This window comes from Eptatretus burgeri, chromosome 17 (assembly GCF_056783735.1).
Source record: "Eptatretus burgeri isolate ZD-2024b chromosome 17, Ebu_testis_v1, whole genome shotgun sequence".
Classification (NCBI taxonomy): domain Eukaryota; kingdom Metazoa; phylum Chordata; class Myxini; order Myxiniformes; family Myxinidae; genus Eptatretus; species Eptatretus burgeri.
The window spans coordinates 42430048-42455938 of NC_140977.1; the positions used below are offsets into that span (position 1 = coordinate 42430048).

Sequence of the window (25891 nt, forward strand, 5' to 3'; positions counted from 1 at the left end):
TCACTGGGATTCGGCTTTTTTGATTTGGTCACACATTGGAAGAGTTGTTCGTGATGCCGTAGGGGTAATCGAGGGCATGGAGGAAGGAGGGAAGTAGCTAGCTCCGCGCTGTGCCACCATTTTCCCCTGACTGCAACTGCTTGCCCAAGTACTCCCTGCAAAACATGCGACAAACTATGTCTGAGATCCCATTCACACCAAAGACCCATGAGAGGTCATAACATGTTTAACAATGCTTGGACATTCAGGGAGACTGGCATTCCGAATGAGATCCGGGTCCAGTTAACATACTGCACACAAGGAGGAGGGGGGGGGGGAGGGGTCATGTGGAACTGAAACCTGATATTCCCATTCGTTTCTATTACATCTGCATCACTATGGGGCGATTGTGCGGTCCGGCAGAACTACTGCACTTCAATTGGGGCAGTATCACACAATATGTGACATACAGGGTGTTCCAAAAAGACCTGGGCAACTTTGGTTGTTAATATATTTAGAACCACAAATGATGCAACGATACCCTTTGTTTGTTGTGAAACAGAAACCCATAAAGTTTTCTTGATTTTCAGGTCTGGTGGTTTAATGTAAAAGAAAATGGCCACGCCACAGGAGAAAGCTCAGTGCGTCAAATGGTTCATCGAGAAGAGATCCGACAAGCAAGTTCAGCGTAATTTCCATGCAAGGCATGGAAGGAACCCGCCATCGCAGACTGGTATCAGAGAGTGGCACACAAGAGGTTTAAGGACACTGGAAAGTTGTCAGAAACAGAAAAGTACCATCAACCATGCACGAGTTCAGCAGACGTTGAACGAGTGCGTGAATCATTTCACACAAAATCCCAGAAAAATCAATCCAACGCACATCCAGAAATAAACTATAATATATAAAAAATATAAACCAAAGGGCATCGTTGTGTCATTTGTGGTTATAAATATATCAGCAACCAAAGTTGTCCGGGTATTTTTGGAACACCCTGTACAATTACAATAAAACAATTAGGTATATTAAATCCAACAATCCAACAGCATCTTTGAAGATGCCGCAAATTGTAAGGGGGTTGGGTGGGGGGGGGGGTGTATCTACCGTCTTGTTGGGAGCCACAATGTTTATACTTCAGGCCAAGAGACCTTCCAACTGCTCACCAATTGTGTACCATGAGCTTCTGCACAGCAAGCAGTGCATTATAGCGTACGCCCTGGTCTTCATGGTGCATGTGGCCCATGACGAGCTGTTTGCCACCCAGCTGTTCAATCACCCTGCATCAAACACAAATCGCAATCAAAAACGAAACTCTTCGATGCACGACAAGCTTTATTTATAGTGTCCAAAGATGTGCATAGGCAGGAGGCAGAGTGGCCAACTTGATGCGTTATGAGGTCATTTTGAAGTAGCGTTGGCAGTGCGGTCCAATGAGAGCTGCACATGAGCAGCGGGTCATTTCTCAGCGAAATGGGAAGCTTTGTAAATTAGGAAAAGATAAACAGTCCACTTGGACAGTTTCGACACGAGCATCAAGAGGGATCGTTCTGTCTAGCGTTGACGCATCGTGTGCCGATCGCGACGGGACTCAGCAAGGCCGAAGTGATTCAGCCGCATTCCGTGAGAGCGTTTCCCAGGTGCCTCTCTCGTCGAGCACTGTTGGATTGGAAAGAAACTGGAAGGTTACAAGGATATGAGGCAGTGGTCACAAGGGCGATCAAATTCAATTCTTTTGATGAAAATGGTCACAAATCGCAGACGAACGGTTTAGCGAGCCGATTCAAGCTTTAGCAATGCAGCAGAAATTCTCGCTTCCCAAGCCTCTCATGTATTTTGGGGAGCGGATAGCACCCGACATATTGTTTGCACCTGAAAAGCCCATGGCATCAAGTCTGAGTTTTTTTCCAATTCAGGCCACCGTCGAATCGCTGACTGAAAGCAACTCTGTCCCAGCATCCTGCTCCTGAAGATGCTTATATAATGCATCAAGTTGGCCATCCTGATGCTAGTCTACGTACACAATACAGGGCTCGTTTATATCAAACATCAGCATCCAGGATGACAGAGCCAGAATGGCCAAGGGAGCCATCCGAAAAAACGGGGGGGGGGTGGGGGGAGGGGAGAGAAGACTTCATACATCAAGCATCCAGACAACCTTGTTTCTCAGAATTACACCACCTGGAAATTACAGGAAACCTTCATCAAATGCGGATTCCTTTATACACGAGGGAATAAATGTGATGCTTATTTCCCGAACGCACATAAAACTTAATCATACATGTGTTTGAATGTAGAGCTGTGACCACATAATGGCCAGAGGTAAAGTCTCCTGCCAACTTCTCCCACCCTTGCCGTTTTCAGTCGACACGGCACCACAATCGAGAGAGCTTGTGCCCAGGAGATTTCTTTAACCCAATGATATTTAGCCGCATACTGTACACTGAAACACAGCTAAACGTCAAGCCTCTCCAAGTGGCAGTGGAGTGAAAAAAATCCTGTAGGTTATGACATTAGCAGAGAAAAATCGTTATTTTAGACGAGTTGCGTGGCAGGACGAGTGGCGTCGGTCGGTATCATGTGAATGAGTATCATGTATCGAGTATCGAGTATCATGTGAATGAGTCCAGCACACACATTCGTTCAGGTGTGACTTCGTGGAGTTTATAACAGAAAAGGGCTACGTCCCTGAACGGGGATCAATGCTGACAAAACATGGCTTTTCTACAAAGAAGATGGGTAACAGGATGTTCATCTCCAAGGAGCAGAAGGCGGCACACAGGTTCAGGTCTTTCAAGGATTGTCTTGCAATTATTTTTCGTGGAAATACATCCAGAACCCCCCCCCCCCACCACCATTCAAATTTATGTTCATGTACATCAAGTCGGGGGGATTTAGCTCGAGCAGAGGAAGAGATAATGGCTCAAAATACACAGCCACTCATTTTAAAGGCAACACAGGATCAAGTAGAGGAGCACTCAGTGGAGCGCGCACCTCCACCACGTAACGTCTGATACGTGAGAACATATCGGGCCCAATACATTTTTGAAATATCATGCTATACAGTACTATATCGTTTTTGGCCCTTGCAATGGTGAATAATCACTTTAAAAATTAAATAATTCTCATATCCAGATTCAACATCCGGATCTTCACCAAAATCGAATGAATTCTTCCTTGTTACCTACCCAACATGTCCACCAAGTTTTATCCAACTCCTTCCACAACTTTTTGAGATATCGTGCCATATATCGTTTTTCGCCCGATCTCTCAACGGTGAAGAATCACTTTTAAAAATTCTAGCCGTTGGACCCAGATCCGGATCTTCACCAAAATCGAATCAGTTCATTCTTGTCACACACCAAACCTGCCCACCAAATTCCATCCGGATCTGTCAACAACTTTTTTGATATATCCTGTAAAGACAGACAAACAGACAGCGAGGGGTGAAAGCATACCTCATCCACCTTCGGTGGCAAAGGTAATAAATAATGTGGATGGAGACACAGGACATGAAAAGGCAATTAAAAGGAACGGAGATGGCGAACGGCACGCTTAACTTGTCGGTAACAGTTTCTACGGCTATCTTTAACACTAGGTTAATACGGGCACACTCAGTCGGGAACACAAGATGAACAGGAGAGCTGACAGTGTGTGTGCGCATTTCCTAGAATGCAGAGATGCATGACGCAGGCGTGACCTCGGACCCCTCTCCCAGTTCGATCTCATCCTTGGCTCTGTTGCTGTGCAGCTCTGGTAGGGTGTCCCCACAGCTGGTTGTGCTGTGCCGATTGCTGTGCGCTCACTCGCTAGCGGGTCTCGGCTGTTTGGCTCGATAGTCACAGCTCAGTGACTCACTCTCCAGGGATCCTGGACTGTGAGTGACCGGTGGCTGGGCTCTCTGGACTGTGCACTCAATGGCTGAGCGTCCACTCTTTGGGGGTCCCAGGCTGCAAGTGACCAAGAGGCGCTATCGTCGCTGCCATTTTTAAATAGCCCTCTGGCCCACTCCTGCATAGGCCTTGCGCATGCGGCTCTCGAGTGTGCGAAAAAGACAACGGGGTGATTTAAGTTACGCGTGAATGGGAGAGGGTAAAGAGAGACAGACAAGGTCGAGGATGACGAGGAATCAAACGAGACATCCATTCGTGGTCGATGCTAATTGGGGCTGACAAATGTTTATGCTGACACTCGTTAAGATATGACTGCTGAATATAATTAACCACCAAGTAATTTTCGTAACAATAGTATCATTTGTGGGTAAAGTGTTTTCTGGAGAAAACGGCAATGCTTTTAACAATGCGCATCATCAACACGGAGAAGGCACCTCCACCACTTCACTGCTTTGCAACCCCTCAAACATGCCTATTGGAAATATGCGATGAGTTTTTGTGGATGTGATGACATTCCTTTTAGCCATCCTGCAGGCTGAGAGGTCAACCCCACACCACTCTGGGTGAGTTACGCATAAAGCTTGAATGGCCACAAAATAGGTAACGTGTACATGATCCGTCTCGGGAGACCTTCGACTTCTTCAAACCCCAAATTGTGTGCGATTTAAACAGGCCATCCAGAGTTAGCAAACCATGGAAATGTGACTTGGGCAAAGCTCAGATTTTCAAACAACATTGCACAGGAATGGAGTCGTTTTGTACGTCTCAGCAAGAGCTTCAATTTTAGCCTCTGCCCACAACTTCGATTGGAACACATAAACGAGTACGTCACAAAGGCCACTGTGCAGTCCGTTTACTTTCTGCAATTTAACCACAACGCAAGAATCCACAAACAAGGAAAGAAGCAAACCTTTTGCCACGAGGGTAGTGCCGCACGTACTCCCCGATATCATGGGCTGCCACGGCGAGCACCTGAGGCTCCTGCGAGTGCTCCAAGAGATGCGTCAGGATTCTAACCGACAGAAGAGCCAATTACTACCATGTACACTCAGACTGAGACTGCAGCAAAATATTTCAATTCGTATATCGACACTGCTATACTTCCCCTCCCGCCGACTCAAAACTTGGTACTCAATGCACCCACTTTTTCTCAAGCACAACTCAAAAACAACACCCCTACTTGTATCCGCCTTCTCTGCCATGTTAGCACAAAAAGGTGAAACTGTACTTGAGGAGTTCGTAGTTGCTCTCGTTGAGACGAGTTGCATTTTCCCGCCAGAACTTCTCAGACTTGTGCACAGGACTCCACTCGAGACGTCCAGAGCGTAGCTCCGATGCGTACTCATCAAACGAGCTGCAAGATGCAGTAAACACAGCCCATAGGCGTTATTGACATTAAAAAAGGAAACACTCTCAACACAGTGGGGGGGGGGGAGAAAGGAAGGAGAGGAAGGAACAAAACAAATAAATCAGAATGCACCTCATATCTTGGACGCTCTCCCCGAGACACTTGATTAGGAAATCAACATCATTCTGCAGGTCCTCGTCGTCAGCCTTGGCTTGTTGCAGGTTCTCAAGTTGCTTCAGCACCTTTCCCTGCAGCATTGCAAGGGCAAGGTCCTGACGGGCCTCACGCTCTTCAGTTCGCTCTAAGAGGTTCTGCAAACATAGGCAACTAATCCACGACAACCAATGACCCCTCAACATATTTAAGGTGGAGTCAAAGAGAATAGGATGAGTGCGCAGCAACCAAATGTAACGACATCTATAACATCGAGATAATGGATGAACCAAATTTGAAGAGGTAGCAGACCCTGAATGTAGCGAGGATGATTCGGGTGACCTTTTCCTTGACAGATTCCTGAAGGATGTCCGCGAGAACTGGCACGGCGGGTGCGGTTCGCAGGATGTGGCACAGCTCCGGGCAGAACGCAAGCAGCCACAGGCAGAAGCACAGTTGGTACTGTAGCTGAAAGCCACACTTACTGTTCAGCACAGACATAATGCTGCCGGGGACAGAAATAAATCATGGATTTCTTGGTTGAACTTTCACCATTACTATACTTCCCCTGCCCTCCCCCCCCAATCCACCCACCAATCCCCCAATACAACAATATGCTTTTCTCATTCTCCCAATCTTTGCCACATCCTTACCAATTAACACCGTCCATCTGCGCCCAGGCATAGCGGAACTCGCTAACACGCAGTACCAGCTGCAGGCAACCGGCCACACACTGCACGTACTGGCAGCTCTAAGAGATGCATGAAACAACGACAGCAGTAATCCTCACGACATTTTTCCCCATTGAAATCTCAAATCACTTTCTCCATTTCTTGTTTGGATTTTCACTGGACATAGTTGCAAAAAAAAGAATCATAATAATAATGATAATAATAAGAAAAAGAAATAACAGGTTTGAGCAAACGAATCTTTCTGTTCTTGCATATGGCAGCTTTGGCTGCCAGGTAGCTATCATTTCTTGGAGCGCGGCTGTGCCCTTCTACCAGTACACAGGTACTCATCTCGCCGACCTCGGAAGGAATGACATGCTCAGTCAACCCCACCTCGTGCTAATTCAGCAGCCAACGGGGCTCAAACTCAGGACCCGAGGATCCAAAGCCAGCACCTTAACCACGAAGCAAACACCAGGCTTTGCAAACTAATCGAAGAAATTGGAAATTGTTGTCCTTTTTTTATATCTCGGAATTCGTAGTGGTAGGTGCTGTAAATGCGCACAACATTCTCTTCCCGTGCCTTGCAGAAGAACTGTACAACATTATAGATGGACAGTGCATATAAACTGAGAGTAGTGCATTGCTTAGTGACACGGTCTCTATATTTCATTGCACGAATGTAGAATTCCACACAAGGTTAAAATAAAGCCATCACCACGCACCTCGCTCGGAGACATGTGTCCAGAATCGTTCGCTCCAGACTTCAACTTCTGTCAGGAAGAGGGGCATGGGTGGAAGGGAAAAGAGAAAGGCAGAAATGTACATCAAATAATTATCTCTTGCCAGGTTCAGCATCCATTTATCAGTTTATGATTTTTTGTCCAGACTATGTTCATCCACATCCATCCATTGGTCTCATAATATATACCCTCATCAAGCAAGTCATACAAACATGACTTTTAGATCGGAAAAGGAAATCCAAAACGCCAAGACTTCATTTTATCGACGCTAGTATGACGTTTTCATACTTTGCGGCATTGCGATCAACTAAATCAGCAATTGATAGGGCCTGACAAGATGGCCTGGATGTACAAACACTCGCTTGGATAGCCTGGATTGATTCCCGACACAGCTATGAACTGTCATCCCGGTGCTTCACAGGCAGGGCGATTCATCAATGTGTGTGCCGTCCTTTGGATGGACGTTAAACCGACCATCCCATCTGCCATCATGAGTTGCTGGACATTAGAGATCCCACGGTGTCCTTCGCGAAGAGTGGGTGAGCCATCACTGGCATCTTATATAAATTACAAATTCCTGCCCTAACCAGCAGAGGGCATTGAATCAGTGGCATCGCTAAACCCTCAGCCAACTGTGCTACCCCAGAGCCTTGCGCTGCATACAAACAGAGAAACAATTGAAGAAAGCATCATGCCCGCTCATAGCAAACAAAGCACTTTTGTTAAAAATGGCGGCATTTAAACAATCAGGACATACCTGCGAGCTCAGCTGGGTTTTGATCCAGTTGAAGTAGTAGTTGAGATCACTCCCCTCCATCAGCTCTTTGCCCCATGCTGCCAGCTTTGAGATTATCCTCGCAGCCTGGATATTTATCAACCAGAAACTGTTAGTTAATTGTGTTTGAAATTGTACGCGGTGAATTATGGCACAGTATCTAAACTTGGCATAATTTGACGTCGCGACGTCGACCTATATGCCTCCGTCCATATTAAGTTTGTTGAGTGCGGGGTTACAGAAACAATTTTGCAAGTTTAATGCAGCAAACATTTAATGAAGAGAACGTCAAATAAATGCAGAGAACAAAGTGTCGTGGTGCCTGACTCGCAATTAAGCTTTTATCGCAAAAGAGTAAGAGAGCAATAAATTAGACAGAGAACATGACACCTGTACCAATTCCAGTCGAAATCCCATCAAGTTATTGAGGAAACATTTTTAGCCGACGTGACCTCTGACCTTTGACCTTTTGATGCTAAAATCTAAATCAGTTCATCTTTGCATCACAACATATACTTGCATCAAGTTTGGTCAAAATCACAACATCGGTTCACAAGTTATCACGTTAACAGCATTTTAACAGAACATCAGCTTTGATCTTGACCTCTTGACCCAAATATCTAATCAGTTCATCGTGACATCATTATACATAGTTGTACCCAGTTTGATTGAAATCCCTTCAGCTGTTCTCAAGTATCACATTTTTACGTGACATGACCTCTGACCTTTGACCTCTTCATGCCAAAAGCTAATCAGCTCATCTTTGCATTATAATATAATACAGTGCCCATAGAAAGTCTACACTCCCTTTCAAAATTTTCACCTTTTGCTGCCTTACAGCCTGGAATTGAATTGCATTAAATCAGACTTTTTACACCTCTATTTACACATCGTAACCCACAACTTCCAAGTGAAAAACAAATACTACAAATTAGAGAAAATTAATTAAAAATACAAAACTAGAATATCATCAATGGAAAAGTAAGTGTCCACCCACCTTATAATAGCAATTGTAAATTAGCTCAGGTGCAACCAATCACCTTCAAAATTACACACCAACTTAATTGGCTTCCACTTGTGTTAAATTTTAGCAGCGATTCTGATTATTTCAGAATAAAATCAGCTTTTCCTATCAGTTTCCTCAGCTGAGTCATGCATTTCACGGCAAAGACTCAACCATGAGCACAAAGGAGCTTTCACAAGACCTCTGAGATAAAGTTGTGGAAAAGGAACAGATCAGGGGATGGGAATAAAAATATTTCAAAGGCCTTGAATATCCTTTGGAGCACAGTCAAGACAACCATTAAGAAGTGGAAGGAGTATGGTACCACCAAGACCCTGTCGAGATCAGGCCGTCTCTCCAAACGGGATGAACAAGCAAGGAGGAGACTGATCAGAGCGGCCACCAAGAGGTCAATGGCAACTGTGAAAAAGCTACAGGCCTTTTTGGAAAAAAATTGGTCACATGTGCACGTGACAACAATATCCCAAGCACTCCACAAGTCTGGCCTGCACGGTAAAGTGGCACGGGATGGGGCACTTGTCAGGACAGAAGGGAAATGGGTGGAGCAAAATACAGAAAAATCCATGAGGAGAACCTGCTGCCCTCTGCAAGAAAGCCGAAATTGAGATGGAAGTTCACCTTTCATCGTGACAATGACCCGAAGCACACCACCAAAGCTACACCAGAGTGGCTGAGAAACAAAAAGATAAATGTCCTCGAGTAACCCAGTCAGAGCTCCGACCAAAATCCAATCGAAAATCTGTGGCATGACTTGAAGGTTGCGGTCCATCTATGCTCCCCACACAACTTGACTGAGCTTGAACAGTTTTGTACAGAAGAATGGACAAATATTGCTCAATCAAGGTGTGCAAAGTTGGTAAAGACCTATCCCAACAGACTCACAGCTGTAATTGCTGTCAAAGGTGCTTCCATCGAGTATTAACTAAGGGGGGTGGACACTTATACAACCAAGGTATTCTGGTTTTGTATTTTTAATTAATTTTCTGAAATTTGTAGAATTTGTTTTTCATGTGGAAGTTGTGGGTTACGATGTGTAAATGAAGGTGGAAAAAGGTCTGATTTAATGCAATTTAATTCCAGGCTGTAAGGCAGCAAAAGGTGAAAATCCTTAAAGGGGGTGTAGATGTTCTATAGGCACTGTACTTTTGCCAAGTTTGGTCAAAAATCCTATTGCTGGTTCACAAGTTAGCGCAGTTACAGAATTTTTTTTAACCTAACGGGCCCTCTGACCTTTGAGCTCTTGTCCCCATCATCGAATCAATTTATCTGTCCATCATTATACATACTTGTACCAAGTCTGACTTGGATCTCTTCAGCCGTTCTCAAGTTATTGTGGCAACGAGAACCTATCACGGACACACGGACGGATGGACAACCCGAATAACATCGTGCCTCGGGTGACTTCGCCCACGGAGGCATAAAAAATAATTAAGCAGTCCTCATTTAAACGGAATGTTACATGCATTGTCTATTATCATTTTGTCAATATGAAAATCAATAAGTATATTTATTATAAAACCATTTTCAGCAAATTCATTCAGTGTAGCAGTACATACAAATGAGCTATAACGGGCATTGTATTTTATTTGTGGTCAAAATACTTTCAGTACGACAGTCACTCTGGCTCTGTTGGCAGAAGGAGCACCCCAAATATGGCGAGGAATTAAGCAGCTATTTAATACACACGCGTTAAATCAAGATGCGAGTAACGAGATGAGAAAGAGAGATAGACAGATATCAACATTCTATACAAAGTCTAGACTCTATAGAGAACAAGAACGAGAAGAACAAGAATATAGTGGAAATGGCTGGGGAGGAGGGACACCAACTGCAGGGTAGAGAGACACTTAGAACAACAACGGCCATGGAAAGACTCAAAATGTGGCTCATCACATGCTTGCACTCTGATACAACATTAATCAAGCAATCAAATTGATCAAAAAGTAACTAACCTGGTGCAATTCATTCTCAACACAAAAAGGCAGACATTCTTGTAATTGTACCTCCTTTCATCACAAATTCCTCAATCTTGTTTTTACAATAATACTGTAATAACTAGAAGGGCACTCGGTAGAGTGCATACCTCCACCATGCAATGCCTGATCCACGAGAACATATCGGGCCCATTACATTTTTGAGATATCATGCTATACAGAACTATATCGTTTATGGCCCCATCTCTCAATGGTGAAGAAGCACTTAAAAAAATTAAATAATTGTCGTATCCAGATCCGGATTCGGATCTTCATCAAAATCTAATTAATTCGTCCTTGTCACACACACAACCTGTCCACCAAGTTTCATCGGAATCCATCCACAACTTTTTGAGATATTGTGCTATATATTAGTTTAGCCTCATCTCTCCAATGGTGAAGAATCACTTTAAAAATTGTAGTCGTCGGATCCGGATCCTGATCTTCACCAAGATCGAATCAGCTCGTCCTTGTCACACACCCAACCTGTCCACAAAATTTCCTCCGGATCCGTCCACAACTTTTTGAGATATCCTACACACAAACAAACGGACAGAAAGGGGTGAAAACATAACCTCCTTCACCTTCAGTGGCAGAGGAAATAATACAGCGTGTCCACAAATTACCGTTCCAAATTCAAACAGCAATAAAATAAAATAAATTTAATGGGATACAACGATGTGGTTTACTGCGTGTGAACGAGTATTTCTCAGTTTTACATACCAACATTATTTCTGTATCCAGGTGTCACCTGTGACACTGGACGCCACAATTACTGCAAATGGCATCATCATAAAAAAAAGCAGTGTGTTGCATGGTTTTATAAAGACCAAATCAATTACACAGGTCTGCCGAAGCTTCAGGATGACCTATTGAAGGCAGCCACCATCGAGAAAAAGGATTCGTGAGTGGCACAAAAAGTTAAAGTAGACGGCTAGCATCCTGCAGCCTGGCCATGCATGAGTGGTGAAGATGTTGAACATGTTCACGAGTCATTCCAGTGCAGTCCCAATAAGTCCATTTGGATTCAGATGATGATCTTGAAAATGAAAACTGAGAAATGTTCTTTCACATGCAACAAACCACATTGTTGTATCCCACTTCAAAACTTATTCTTTATGATGGTTTGAATTTGGAATGGTAATTTATGGACATCCCGTACAAGTACTCTTACAAGGAACTTCAATGTAGGAGGAGGCCGTTGGACCCACTGAGTCTATGCAATGGTTGACAACCTATGGTTGTTTGTCCGTGCTCTACCCTGTCTAAATGCCGAGCACTTGGCCGGGGTTTGAACGGCTAACCTCCCAGACTCAAGGTGGATGCGCGAACCGAGTCAATGTTATATGTGCGAGTTATTCCCACTTATTCGACTTTTCCATATTTTTATTTCACTTTCCAGCCTGTATACCAGTGTGCTTTCCTCATCTCTATCAATTGGGCATACATCATCTCATCATCATGCATGTAAATAAAGCAAAGCACCTGATGTACGGTGAAAGGGTCTTGGCGGTTGAGCATAGGAAGGAAGTGAGACCATGGCGACGTCTTTGTGCGTCGAGCATGATCGAAAAAGATCTGCACTCGAGAATGGTTTTCCTGCAAAAGAGAATTGTAACTTTTCATCATTACGTATTCACTGCCAGTCTGAGGAATCTCCTCTTCATAATCATTCAGCAGTTCAATTTCTGGCTTTTCCACCACCATCGTTCGTTGTTGTTTCACAACACAGAACAAGAACCATGGTTTTTTTTTTATTCCATCATTGCACAGCTCGTCTCTAAAACTTCCACCACAACATTCCTGATTGATGTATAGAGGAGGTACTTGAGTGAATTGGAAGAAGCAGGTGGAAGAAGATGTGGTTTCATTTTTGTCTCACCTGCAGGATATCATCAACCATGGTGAGGACGAACTGCACAGTCTGCTCTCGTGAAATGTGTGTCATCAAGTTGAGGAAAGTCTTCGCACACTGAAGTGATGAAAAACATTCATCATGAAGAGCCTTTCTGGGCATTTTACTTTTGTCAATGAGAAAAGGTTGTTTTTTTTTTGTTTTTTTCCAATGTCAATCAAAGGAGAGGGAACACAACAGGAGGATTTCTAAACCTGATGGAATCCAATAATCCTTAGAGATCTCTCTCCAAAATGTTTAAAAAAAGAACAATTACCGCTTCCTCCCCCCCACCCAAACCCAACCATGTAAACAACAGCTCGGATTTAATTCTGATTTTAAAAAAAGTTTTATTTCATGGCAGGAATGTAAATAAGCATTCAAAATGTTTAATTTGTCACTTTATACATTGTGATGCTGTTTCAGGTTTCGAATTAACACACTCAGTGGGATTGTGGTTCGAGCATCACCTTGAGTCTGGGAGGTCGGCGGTTCGATTGTGACCTTGGCTGAGCCATACCAAAGACTTTTTAAAATGGTACGTGCTCCTTCCAAAATCAAGGCTCAGCATTTAGAGGGTAGAGCAAAACCATAGGGGTTGGCATTCCATGACTGGGATGGAGGGGGGATGGGGGTGAGGTTTCTCCCCAGTTTCCTCACTGAGTTTGGAAATAAAGGCGATGTCACGAGACGGCATCACAAGTACCAAAAGTTCCATCACCTCCTCCGATATCACTGGCTATGTTTTCTGAAGTAAACTCCACTGTTGTCCCATGCCGTGATATACGTGCAACAGCTCCTCCATGAGCCTAAGTCCCAATAAAATTCACAATTTTTTTTTAACCTCCCAACTGCTGAATACTTCTTCTCGGTCAGTTTTTTGTGCAGTCGTATCTTGATTCATATTTGGTGACAAGGCAAGCTTATTTATGGTGGTTGTCAAGGATTTATGATCGTTTGATGTTGTCAAAACAACAAACGTGAAAATCAAGGCCTTCAAAATCATCTGCATCGACTGCGATGAAGCCAAGTCTCTGGGTCAATCACTTTTACATCGCAAACAGTTTGGTGGTCTCTCTGTCTTCTACTACCCCCTCCTTTCTGGTCTGGCACCCTCTGATCCTCTTTCCAGGCAATGTCCCTACCCCCAGGTTACTGCAAGGCACACACAGTCTGGCCAGTAACCCCCTCTTGGTGAAAACTCCAAAAATCCAGACTCACTGCTCAACTACACTTATTTGTTCCTCTTTTGTCACATCTGTGAAACTAACTTCCTCAGCCTCCTCAATGTCATTCTTTCCTCCAGGACTTCAAGACAGCCGGTCACCACCATCTCAGGTCATCCCCCCCCATCCACAACGATAATAATCTTTTCGACTCAAATTAACCCTCCTCAAGCCCAACTTATTCTGAGTTAATAGTTTTTCCTTCCAATTCTATGTTTGAGTTTGCAGCTGTATCCATCTTGTTCACCCACTGTGTCCTCCCCTGAATTTCATTTTTATCCACATCCATTGTTTTTCCAAGTCTACCTCTATTTTGTCACTCAACCCTGCTGTTGGTGCCACCCCCACCCCCTCCTCTCTTTCCACTGTTTCTTGCATTTTGAATTGGAGCTCCTCCACAATCCTTGACACTGTGGACAAAAAAAGGCTATGAGTGTTGGCATTGTGAAGGCAAGCCATGAGGATGACATCCTATGTAGTTTGTTAATTACTCCATCGTGTCCTCATACCAAGAAGCAACTTTTCAGGCGCTTAAAAATTCAGCTGACTTTCCACAGCATCAACATTAATTTCCAGAGTAAAAACATTTCTCATACATTGTAACATACCTAGATTTCGCTTTTTGCCCCAAGCAGAGTCGCAAGAGAGAATTTCACTTTCAGTGGAAATGAATGAATGAATGAATGAATGAATGAATCAAAATGTGCTTGACAAGTGCCAACAACAACAGGTGTTAGAGCTCCTCCATACCAGCTTTTTGTATCAATAAAAATATTGCACTTGTATTTATATCATCATTTGAGATGAAAGTGGGCTGGTAGGATAGGCCAGAAGTGTGCACACTTCTCAGCACTTCTCATGCACGGATGCACCCATCCGAGCTTTCGAGCCTAGGTTTCCAATCTCGACCTATCTATAAAATGCTATCCTGGTGTTTCACATGCCGGGCAATTCATCAATGTGTGTGCAGTCTATTGTACGGACATCAAGTCGGAGAACCCATGTGACTGCACTGGTCATTGATGGATGTTATAGATCCCATGGTGTCTTTAATGATTAGTATTGGAGTTGTAACCAGCACCCTGAACAAATTACAAATTACTGCTCTAATCACCTTCAGTCGAATGTCCGACCTGGTCAGCAAGTGCATGAAAGATTTCGGCAATACAAGTGCAGGGGGTGGTGAGAATAGTGGGGGTAGTGACGAAATGAAAGACGAACTCACTTGAATTATCCACTTGTCATCAATGAGAATGATTGAACTCTAACCACAATCCCAGTATGTGTGCTTAGTATACAACGTGCAAAAAAACACAAATAAGCAATGAATGTTAATGCTGCATTTTTTCATTTCCTGGAGGTAATAAGGTAATTCCTAGAGCTGCCATGAATGTTCCATAGCACGAGTTGTCATTGCAATGTCCCAAAATAACAATAATACTTGATCACGAATCAATGGTTTAATGGCATCGGTAACCGGAGACGCTGAGATGCCGTACCATATATCCTTCCTTCTCAAGCAACAGCTGTCTCTTCTCGTGAGGAGAAAGCTGGAACCTCTTGATGAACTCCATGTCCTCCTGAGAGATCATCTGGCTCCTAAAAAAATAAAATAAATAAAAACAATAACAAGACAGAGCTTCCAACAATGCAGACTCTCACTGTTTATAATAATAACATGAATATATTGTTGCAGTTATGGAAAAGATGGACCCTGGGGGGTTGCATCCAACATATAAGAAACCCATAGTGAGATTTTTCGTTCACATGTGTGCTTAGTCAGGTCCCATCGCTTCCTAACAGGGGATGGGGAAGATGCGTTGTGTGGGATTTTTCCCCTCTGTATGCTTTCATCCCTTTCATTCAACAATCTACCTGATATATAATCCATCCATCCATCCATCCATCCATCCCAATTCCTCATCCTTTTGCTCTCGAACCTCCATTCCCTGTACTTCTCACGTGACCGATTGCCTTGTGTATAAATGCTTTTGACCAATGCCTTGCTGTAAATACTGCAAGTGATTATATTTGGTGAAGGTTTCAAACCTGCTCGGTTGTACCTTTTCCATCATTGGTTTGGCAAAGGGGGCACAACATAAAGACGAGAAGTTCTGCCACACTAATTTGTCCGAGATAGTTAACGCCCCACACACGATTTCGCTCAGCCGTACCTAATAAGAAGATGAATGGGACGTGTACAGCGCGGTCGCCCAGTTAAAATAAATAACTAATAGAATAGGGTAACGTGACGCTGGGCGCCGGACCCTGTTATTCGATTCATATACATTAACCGGCATCCACGGTTGTTTGGGAACCGTCAGCCCACTGAGTTATCCATGGCTGGTGGCTTCAGGTTCGGAGGTCAGGCAAGTGGGTCGAAGAAACCGCCTCGTGTAACATTCCAGTCACCCCTGAAACCGAAACAATATTAATCAAACAGATGAGCAACTACTGCATTGGGGTCATCAGAAGGAAACCGAATAAGTAAAAGAGCAAATATGGAGCCATCAGGAGGAACCTGGATAGGATCCAGGATTCAGCTGCAACTCCTCCACCCTCAAACCCATCCAGCCACAGCAAAGTAAGCCTAACAGAAAAATTTCTGCCAGGATTCACTTCTCCAAAACAGACAGATAAAGAAAGGGAATTAACGAGTAAAAGGGATAAAAGAAAAGAAAAAGCAAGAGTTAGAATGGAAGGAGACGCATCGTGTGCAATGCTTTTTCACACCCAAAAGGAAGAAATTTCAAACTTGGCTTAGGCAGGGATCAAACCAGCTTATGAGTCAGTGACTTTAACCACTCGGCCACGGGAGCTGTTACAAGATAAATATCAGTTTTTACATCTGCTACCGAAGGTGCTGTTTTCACCCGTTTGTTTGTTTGGCTGTGAACAGGATATCTCAAAAAGTTGTGGACGGATTCGGATGAAACTCTGGGGGACAGGTTGGACGTGTGACAAGGAAGAATCTATTCACTTTTGGTGAAGATCCGGATGTGGATCCGATAATTATTTTAAGTGATTCTTGACTTAAAATAATATATAGCACGGTATCTGAAAAAGTTATGGACGGATTCAGATGAAACAGGTTGGATGTGTGAAAAGGAAGAATTCATTTGACCTTGGCTAAGATCTGGATGTGATAATTTTTTGATTCTTCACCATTGAGAGATGGAGCCAGAAATTATACAAAGCACGATATCTCAAAAAGTTGTGCACAAATTATGACAAAACTAGGTGGACGAGTTGGTTCGATGACAAGAACGAGCAGATTAAATTTTGCCTCAGGTCCAGATCCAGATCTGGTCAATCAGTGGGATACAAAACGTAAACTGGTCAACCTGGAGGAGGTATGCGCTCAACTGAGTGCCGTTCTAGTTTGTTTGTGTTTTGCAGCGGTGCGATCGTAAAAACATGTACGTCAGTCCTGCTTCCTCTTCCTCCCATCCATCAGGATGGGATCTTTGCAAGTAGAAATTAAAATAAGAGGCATTTATCAAAAAAGCAGAACAGCCCATCCAAAATGTGTTGCTTGTTGATGCATTGAATGAAATCCAAATTAAACAATTCCTTATTTTGGTTTTATAACCACACCAACTTCCAAATCACCCCCCTCCCCCCCCCCCCCAAATATAAAAATGTTTGAATCTGTCAATTTTCTAACAAAAAAACATTTTTTTTTCAAACCAACTGTGAACTTTCTAAGCAGAAAGCCATCGCATACCAAAAGAACACGAAAGACCTAAGTTGAGGATCAATTTTTTATATTCTCCAAAAGGGCTGGCAGGATAACTCAGACATTCTAGAGGGTTGTGCACTCGTCTGAGCCACCCAGCCTGGGTTAGAATCATGACCCAGCTTATAAACTGTCATCCTGGTGTTTCACAGGCAGGGCAAAGCACCAATGTGTGTGCCATGTCGTCCCTCACATGGACGTTAAACTGGAAGACGTCTGCCAACACTGGGTATTTTTTGTTCGTGGACATTAAAGATCACCTGCATGCTGAACAAATTACACATTGCTGCCAATATATATATATATATATATATATATATATATATATATATATATATATATATATATATATATATATATATATATATATATATATATATATGTATATTATAAACTCACACATGCATGCAACAAAGAAAAACAAGAATAAATCATCTCGCAGGGATTTGGAATCCAGGAGCAATACATACTGGAAGTAGGACTGCCAATTTACAGAACTCTGGCGAACCTCAGCCGCCTTGGCAGCCACGATATTTGTGGGAACCACCTCAGGTTGTTCTGGTTTCTCCATGACAAACTGCATGGAGAAAATACAAAAATAAATACTTTTATAATAACAGCATACATCACAACATTCAATTTTCATCTATAATAGGGCATTAAAATAAAATGAAATGAAATAAAGGAACACAAGAACATGCCTGTCTCAATCTTAGTATCGTACAAAACAATAATATGTGGATAAATAAAAAGATGGCTGATATATATATATATATATATATATATATATATATATATATATATATATATATATATATATATATATATATATATATATATAGATATAGATATATATATATATATATATATATATATATATATATATATATATATATATATATATATATATATATATATATATATATATATATATACACATACATACATATACATATACATATATATGATGTGTGTCGTGCACCTCTCGGGTGAGTAAAAGCACATGTATGCAACATTAGTCAGTTATATCTCAAGTACTGTCAGACCCCAAAATTTGTGGGAGTGAGTATCACCACGGATTATGTCTCACACGGAAAAAAACACATAATTTGCAAAGAACAACCGTCCATTTGCCACCCAGACAATTGTTCCCGATAATGCAAACCATTCAATCAGAAGGCACGTGATGTGATCGGCGGGTAAATCGAAACATGTGGAGCATGACGAGCACTCCCCCGATCTCCATTGGACACAGACCTACACCATACAGACCACAATGTATGGTGTTTGACAGAGTCACTGAGCCATGGTTACGGTAACCATCTGTCAAACAGAGTCACCAGGCCGAGGCCTCTGGGTTGGAGGTGATGCTTTGGTGTAGGTCTATGTCTAATGAAAATCAGGGGAGTACTCGTCACGCTCCACATGTTTTGAGATTATATATATATATATATATATATATATATATATATATATATATATATATATATATATATATATATATATATATATATATATATATATATATATATATACACATATACATTACGGTTATTGAAAAAGGATGCCTGGGGGAGTTGCATCCAACAAGTAAGAGACCCTAAGTTAGATATTTCATTAGTGTGTGTGCATAGACAGGTCACTTCCCTTCATACAGGGGATGGGGAACATGCGTTGTGTGAGTTTAGCTAGGCTCGTTCTCTTTGTGAGATTCCCCAACTTCCATCTAATTTTTTCACTTTCAGACTTTTCATCCATCCTTCAAATCCATCCCCAATCACTCATCCTTTCGCTTCCAAGCCGCCACCCCCCGTGCCTCCCCATCACCCTTCACCCCCTCGTATCCTGTATGGGCTAAAACAATCCTGGACCATTCAACACACATTCGATCCTCAAGTAAATTAACTCCCTTCCTTCCTTCCTTCTCTGCACTTTACCCGTTTAAAACGCAATGCAACATTTCTCACAGTACAAAGTCAATCACAGCGCTAAAGTGGTAAGTATAATGATGCCATATCCACAGAAGATCCTCCCAGAAGGGTGTTCACTACTCAGTTCAAAAGGACACTTCTGGAAGGCACTCAAAGACAAGGCGAGCAGGAGAGCTGATGGGGAGAGAACACAAGCCGGTGGAGGGGGGAAGGGGGGTGCCTCAAAGGCACCTTTGCCGCGCCTCGCGCCAGGCTCTACAATAACAGGATGAGCGAGCTATCAATTAGCCAGCTGTGCCAAGGGGAGTCTCTGCAGGAGCTGCTGCCTGACAAAAGGGCCCTGTGCACAGACTGCAGTACGTGATCCTCAAGCATGGCGGCTCCAACCCAACTTACACTCGCCACTCCAGACATAGCACTGACACCATTATATTCTCTACACTACCCCCTACTTCCATATCCTCCACTTTTGGATGGACGCAGGCCCGCCTGTCTGCATTGGGTGAGCCAGGGGTTGAACCAGCGCCACATTCTCTCTATATGATTACTCTTCCATTCTACTCTCCCTGGATGATTGTGAAGGCATGCCTGTCTTGTGTTTTGTAGTGCAAGTAAGATAGTGTCAGGGGCTTGCGTGCTAAGGGCAACTACTTTTCTCCTGTATCGTTGCCTTGTGAATATCTGCTTGTAATATTGTTGCAGGCCGGGTATCGGTGACGAGCACGACCGCTAGATGGAGCTGCAGAGTCGACTCCACCGAACACCCGGAATCTAGATCGTACCTTTCAGAAAACGCCGACAAGTACGGGTCCCTTACCGGACCGTGAATAGTCAATAATTACACCACGTGGTACAGGGTTATTTGCCAATCTTCAAAATACCTAGAAATCCACGTGGCGAGTTGCCGAGTATTCACACCCTCGACGGCCGTCGTACGATTCGAGCCGTTAGCGTGCCCGACCCGTGCGCAACCCGAGCGGACGGTCGCCGAAGTTCCGTTGGTCCAATCGTACATTTAGAGCGGAAACAGCCTTTATAATTCACCAACACGCGTCATGCTAAGCCAATGGAGGAAACACAGCAACGAACTGATACATTTAACACATGGGTTTATTTATAATGTGTGGAAAGGGGGGAAGCACGCAAGAAGGCAGAGTTAACCGAATCGAGATGCAAGGCAATTTATGTACAAGCACTTATAAAATGCAGTTTTACTTAATAGACTGGCACCACAAACACGCACACACACGTACACCCAAGAACCGGTGGCCACAGCCTTTATTGAGGCCTCCACCTCTGAGGGAAAGGCGAGCTGAAGACCAGAGCCTGCCTCGGACCTGTCCACCTCGTGCGGTCTTCGAGCTGGCAGGATGGCGGAACTCGGACCCCTTGCGGGCGAGGCGAATGTGACAACCACTCGCGTCAGGCAAATCCGCTGCTTCACCATCCATATATATATATACCTGTGGGGTATGCTTACATATTGTGTAAACATACGAACTGTGCTTCCCCATTGTCTCGGGTCGCTCACCTGCATTTGATTTTTCATGTATTTATATTTTCATTCACGGATGCTTTCCGATGGTTCTTTGTTGGTATTTTTTTTTCTGGTGTACCAGCTTCGATGTCCGTTGGCACAAAAAAATTACCGTGCTTCTGATTGTCTCGGATCGCTCACCTGCATTTTCATTTTTTTTGTTCATTACCTTCGCATTCTGCGAAAGGTTATGTTTTGGTCGGCGTGTATTTGTTTATTTATTTATTTATTTATTTGTAATCTTGTGATTCGTATAACTCAAAAAGTATTAAACCGAATTGCATGAAATTTGGTGGGATGATTGGTTATTAGCCAGGAAGCATTCGATTAGATTTTGGGATCGTTCGGGTCAAAGGTCAAGGTCAAGAAAAGGTCAAAATCGTCTTTTTACGATAACACGGTCAATTTTTATTCAATTTGCATGCAACTAACGCCAAAATGTTCAGAATTCAACGCCTCATCTTGTGATATGCAATATGACACAATGACGCCCATACTCTTGTTACCGGTTAGGGGTCAAAGGTCATGGGGGTCAGGACCTTGAAAAATATGCGGTTTTTGTCATAACGCGGTCAATTCTTGTCCGCTTTACATGAACCCAGCACCAAAATGTTCAGAATTTAATGCCCAATCTTGTGACACAATGACGTCATAACACGTCACCGGTTGGGGTAAAATGTCGGGGGGGGGGTCACGCCCTTGAAAAATATGCGGTTTTCGGCATAACTCAGTCAATTCTTATTCGATTTGCATGAAACCAGCATCAAACGAGATTACCTTCTCTTGTTGAAACGTTGTATTCACCGAGCTTGCGAGTGAAGACTCACCAAAACGACGTGAGTTGATTGTTGTTTAGTCCGTAGCCCCCGAAAGTCGGGGGGGTCATGACATTATAGATATGTGGTTTGTGTCATAAGACCATTCATATGAAACCAGTTCCCCACACTCATACCAAGAACAAAAAAAGTAGTGGCGGCGAAGGTATGCGCTCTACGAGTGCCCGTTCTAGTTTATTTATATTTTCATTTACAGATGCTTCTGAATGGTTCTGTGATTTTTTTTGGTGTGTCAGCTTCGATGTCCATCAACATGCAAAATTTCAGCTTTCTACGTCACCCGGAAGATCCCGATCTTTAATCAGTCAGTCAGTGAGTCAGTGGTCAGAAAAAGCTTTACATATTAGATAAATGTATGAAAAGATAAATGAATACAAAAAAAATGATATACAGATAAAATAAACAGATAAATACTGTTGGATACACCATATTGTACATATTAAATGAGAGATGGAGAGAAATAGGTAAAAGTACACAAATTAACAGATTTCGAGAATTAGAGAAATATCCTTTACCTCTCAAAAATAACTACGAGTTTATACAACCTTCTCAATTTTCCATGGAAAACAAAAACCTGTTTGCTCTATCATGTAAAATCTCCTCTGTGAAGCAAGATGATGACAGCATGTGGTCCACTTTCGCGCAAAGTTAGGTTTCCGAAGCTAGTTGGTTGGCTTTTGTCGACCAATCCATCTCAAGGTGGACATAGACTGGCCAACATGAAATAAAAAACACGTTTCTTGGAAATGTATATTGCTTTCGTTTGACACAACGTAGCTTGAACACATTGGAAGACTTTATGAAGAATTATCAATCCCTTGAATCATCATCAAGCTGTGTTCCATCCACCCTTTGTACTTTGAACTTGTCAGTCTGTAGCAGCCAGGTTGTATGTTCTTTACCTCTCAACATCGACACACCCATGAAGCGAGACCCATTCACATGTGGCTTGAAAGGCATTTACCCATCAGAACACATAAAATAAAATACAGCGATTGTCAAGATCTTGACAGACAACTTCCTATGGCATGGGATTTGCATTCAATATACGAGGAAGGGTATACTTTGGCCTACTTTATGACACGTGACACAAAATAGAACTGGTGCGTAGTTATTTGTTTTGTGAAAACGAGGCCCTTTGCCCACCTGAAGAATGGCACAAGAGCAGACAGCATACGTAAACTGAAGGATGACGGCGGAGTGGGCGCGATAGAGGACATCTTGTATTTGAACCTTCTTCCTGACAAATCTGACAATTGTGCATGCCAAATACAATCAGTAGTTCATAAGCAATGAACAACGGTTAAGCAATTGTAACAACTACTAATCGCCATTCAACTGATGGGTCTGCAAACTCTGCATCAATAAAGTTATTTATCAAATCAATGCAAATAAAAATGGGGAGCATATCAAAACAAAGACTTTCAAACATTGAATGCCAGCTCCTCCATGAGCCTTGACTCTGCATATAAAATAAATATGATTATTATTACTTTGTACGCAGCCTATGGCTGCTGGTTGCATCATTGCTGTGAGCATGGATGTACCACTGATGCAGTGCCCCGTTTTCCAGTAAGTTGGTACTCATTTTGCTGACCTCGGAAGGAAGACAAGCTGAGTCGACCTACCTGGCGTTATTTAACAGTAGGACAGGGGGATCAAACTCAAGACCCTATGATCTTAAGCCAGCCACCTTAACTGCGTGAAGCCACCACCAGGCTCGTAAAACAAAAAAAGCTTTGCAAAAATACTAGTTATTTGTGCACTTGAACTTTGTTTGCACTGTTTATGGTTATATCATCACTCTGTTGACACGTCTCCAAAATGAACAGATGAACATTTGCACTTCACCAGGGAAGGGCGTGTGTGTGGATATGTTATAAAGTATACACAGTGCATTCAGAAAGTATCACACCCCACGATTTTTGTCACATTTTGTTGTGTTTCAGCCAGAATTTAAAATGGATTGAATTTTTTTTTTTAATTGTCACCGATTTACTAAACATACCCCGTAATGACAAAGTGAAAACATGTTTTTGGAAATGTTTACAAATTAACTAAAAATAAAAAGCTGAAATGTCTTGCGTTAATAAGTATTCAACATACTCAGTCAATACATTGTAAAAGTGCCTTTTGCAGCAATTACAGCCTCAAGTCTTCTTGGGTATGTCTGTATCAGCTTTGCACATCTCGATTTGGGGAATTTCTCCCATTCATTCTTTCAGATTTTCTCAAGCTCTGTCAAGTTGGAAGGGGAATGTCAGTGAACAGCAATCTTCAAGTCTTTCCACAGATTCTCAATTGGAATCAAGTCTGGGCCTTCGCTGGGCCACTCAAGGACTTCCATGTTCTTGTTCTGAAGCCATTCCAGTGTTGCTTTGGTTGTATGCTTTGGGTCATTGTCCTGTTGGAACGTAAATCTTCACCGCAATTGAAGGTCTTTTGCACTCTGAAGCAGGTTCTCCTCAAGGATTTGCCTGTATTTGGCTCCATTCATTGTTCCCTCTATCCTTACAAGTATCCCAGTCGCTGCCGCTGAGAAGCATCCCCATAGCATGAGTTCTGTCAGTGGGTTCTTGTTCACCTCCCTGACCAAGGTTATTCTTGCCCGGTTGCTCAGTTTGGTCAGACGGCCAGCTCTAGGAAGAGTCTGGGTAGTTCCATATTTTCTCCATTTCCAAATGATGGAGCTCAATGTGCTGTTGGGAACTTTCAACGCTGTAGAAATTGTTTTATACCCTTCCTCAGATCTATACTTCCTCACAATTCTACCTCGGAGCGCCTTTCTTCTTGGGTATGTCCGTATCTCCTTGAGGAGAACACAGGTTTCTAGGGACAGTTCCTTGGACTTCATGGTGGAGTTTCTGCTCTGACATGCACGGTCAATTGTGGGATCTTCTATAGAAAGGTGTGCTTCTTTCTAAAGGCCCCGTCACTCCTTGACGATTTAGCCAGCGTATGCCTGACGAATGAAAAATTTGTCTAAAACGCTGGCACACGTCGAATACGTTATGGGTAAGTTTGTATACGTTAAGAGCACGCTGGCATACGTCGTAGTACGCTGGCATACGTCGTAGTACGCCGAGCTGTTAGACAAATTTTCCATGCTTGAAATTTTTCGACGTATGCCAGCATATGACTCACACGTTCCACATAACACTGGCCATAAGTTGTAGGCACGTTACGCGATCGTTGACACGTCGACACACGTTACTTGTAAGTTACTCATAAGTCGAAACATGTCGAGGTAATGTTTAGTGTACCCAAAACTTATTTCTAACCTATGAGTAACGTGTTGTTGGCACATTACGCGATCGTTGACACACGTTACTTGCAAGGTACTCACAAGTCGAAGCACGTCGAGGTAATGGTTAGCGTCAGTGTTCCAGACTCCCTGGTTTTTTTTTGTTTGTTTGTTTTTTTTTCTCTTCGGTAGGACGGTGATGTTGACATTTCGATTTCTAGTGCACTTATAATTTAATTAAAAGGCTGCCGCTCAACGATTTAAATCATAACCGCATTAGAAATCGAAGTGTCAACATCACCGTCATACCGAATTAAAAAAAAACAAACAAAAAAAAACAGGGAGTCTGGAACACTGACGCTAACCATTACCTCGATGTGTTTCGACTTCTGAGTACCTTACAAGTAACGCGTGTCGACGTGCGTCAACGATCGCGTAACATGCCTACAACTTATGGCCAGCGTATGCAGAACGTGTGTCATACACCGAGAAATTTTCAACATGCTGAAAATTTCTCGACGTATGACGACATATGCCAGCGTACTACGACGTATACAAAACTTACCCATAACGTATTTGACGTGTGCCAGCTTGGTTCGGCAAATTTTTCATACGTCGGCATACGCTGGCTTAAACGTCAAGGTGTGACAGCGGCTTCACACTTCGATGTCTAGTGCGGTTATGATTTGAATCGTCGAGCCGCAGCCTATTAAAAGCCGACGCCACATGATCGTCTGCGATACGCTGGCGCGCTATGCATAAGCTACACTATCGTTGGGCATAGGTTGTGAACGCCGACAACACGCTCAGCATTCGTTGGTATAAGTTATCTATATGTGATTGAAACGTTCTGTGTACGTTACTAATACATTATGCATACGTCCAACACGTTATTATACACCCAAAACTTAAAAAAAAACATCAATAG

General features: G+C 42.9%; 1 protein-coding gene across 1 annotated transcript in view; it reads right to left on the minus strand.

Annotated features, from left to right (window-relative positions):
- ATP6V1H (ATPase H+ transporting V1 subunit H) overlaps positions 1-25891 on the minus strand; it is a 38345-nt gene that overhangs the window by 1030 nt on the left and 11424 nt on the right. The window contains exons 2-14 of the mRNA XM_085861503.1: positions 17886-17992; positions 15176-15275; positions 12439-12528; positions 12042-12155; positions 7542-7646; positions 6767-6814; positions 6024-6121; positions 5683-5875; positions 5350-5528; positions 5098-5223; positions 4780-4881; positions 1143-1256; positions 1-155 (exon numbers count right to left, since the gene is read on the minus strand). The exon at positions 1-155 is cut by the window's left edge and continues 1030 nt beyond it. Coding sequence (XP_085717629.1) covers positions 98-155; positions 1143-1256; positions 4780-4881; positions 5098-5223; positions 5350-5528; positions 5683-5875; positions 6024-6121; positions 6767-6814; positions 7542-7646; positions 12042-12155; positions 12439-12528; positions 15176-15275; positions 17886-17986 — 1428 coding nt within the window. The 5' untranslated portion in view covers positions 17987-17992 and the 3' untranslated portion in view covers positions 1-97. The remainder of the gene's footprint in view (positions 156-1142; positions 1257-4779; positions 4882-5097; positions 5224-5349; positions 5529-5682; positions 5876-6023; positions 6122-6766; positions 6815-7541; positions 7647-12041; positions 12156-12438; positions 12529-15175; positions 15276-17885; positions 17993-25891) is intronic.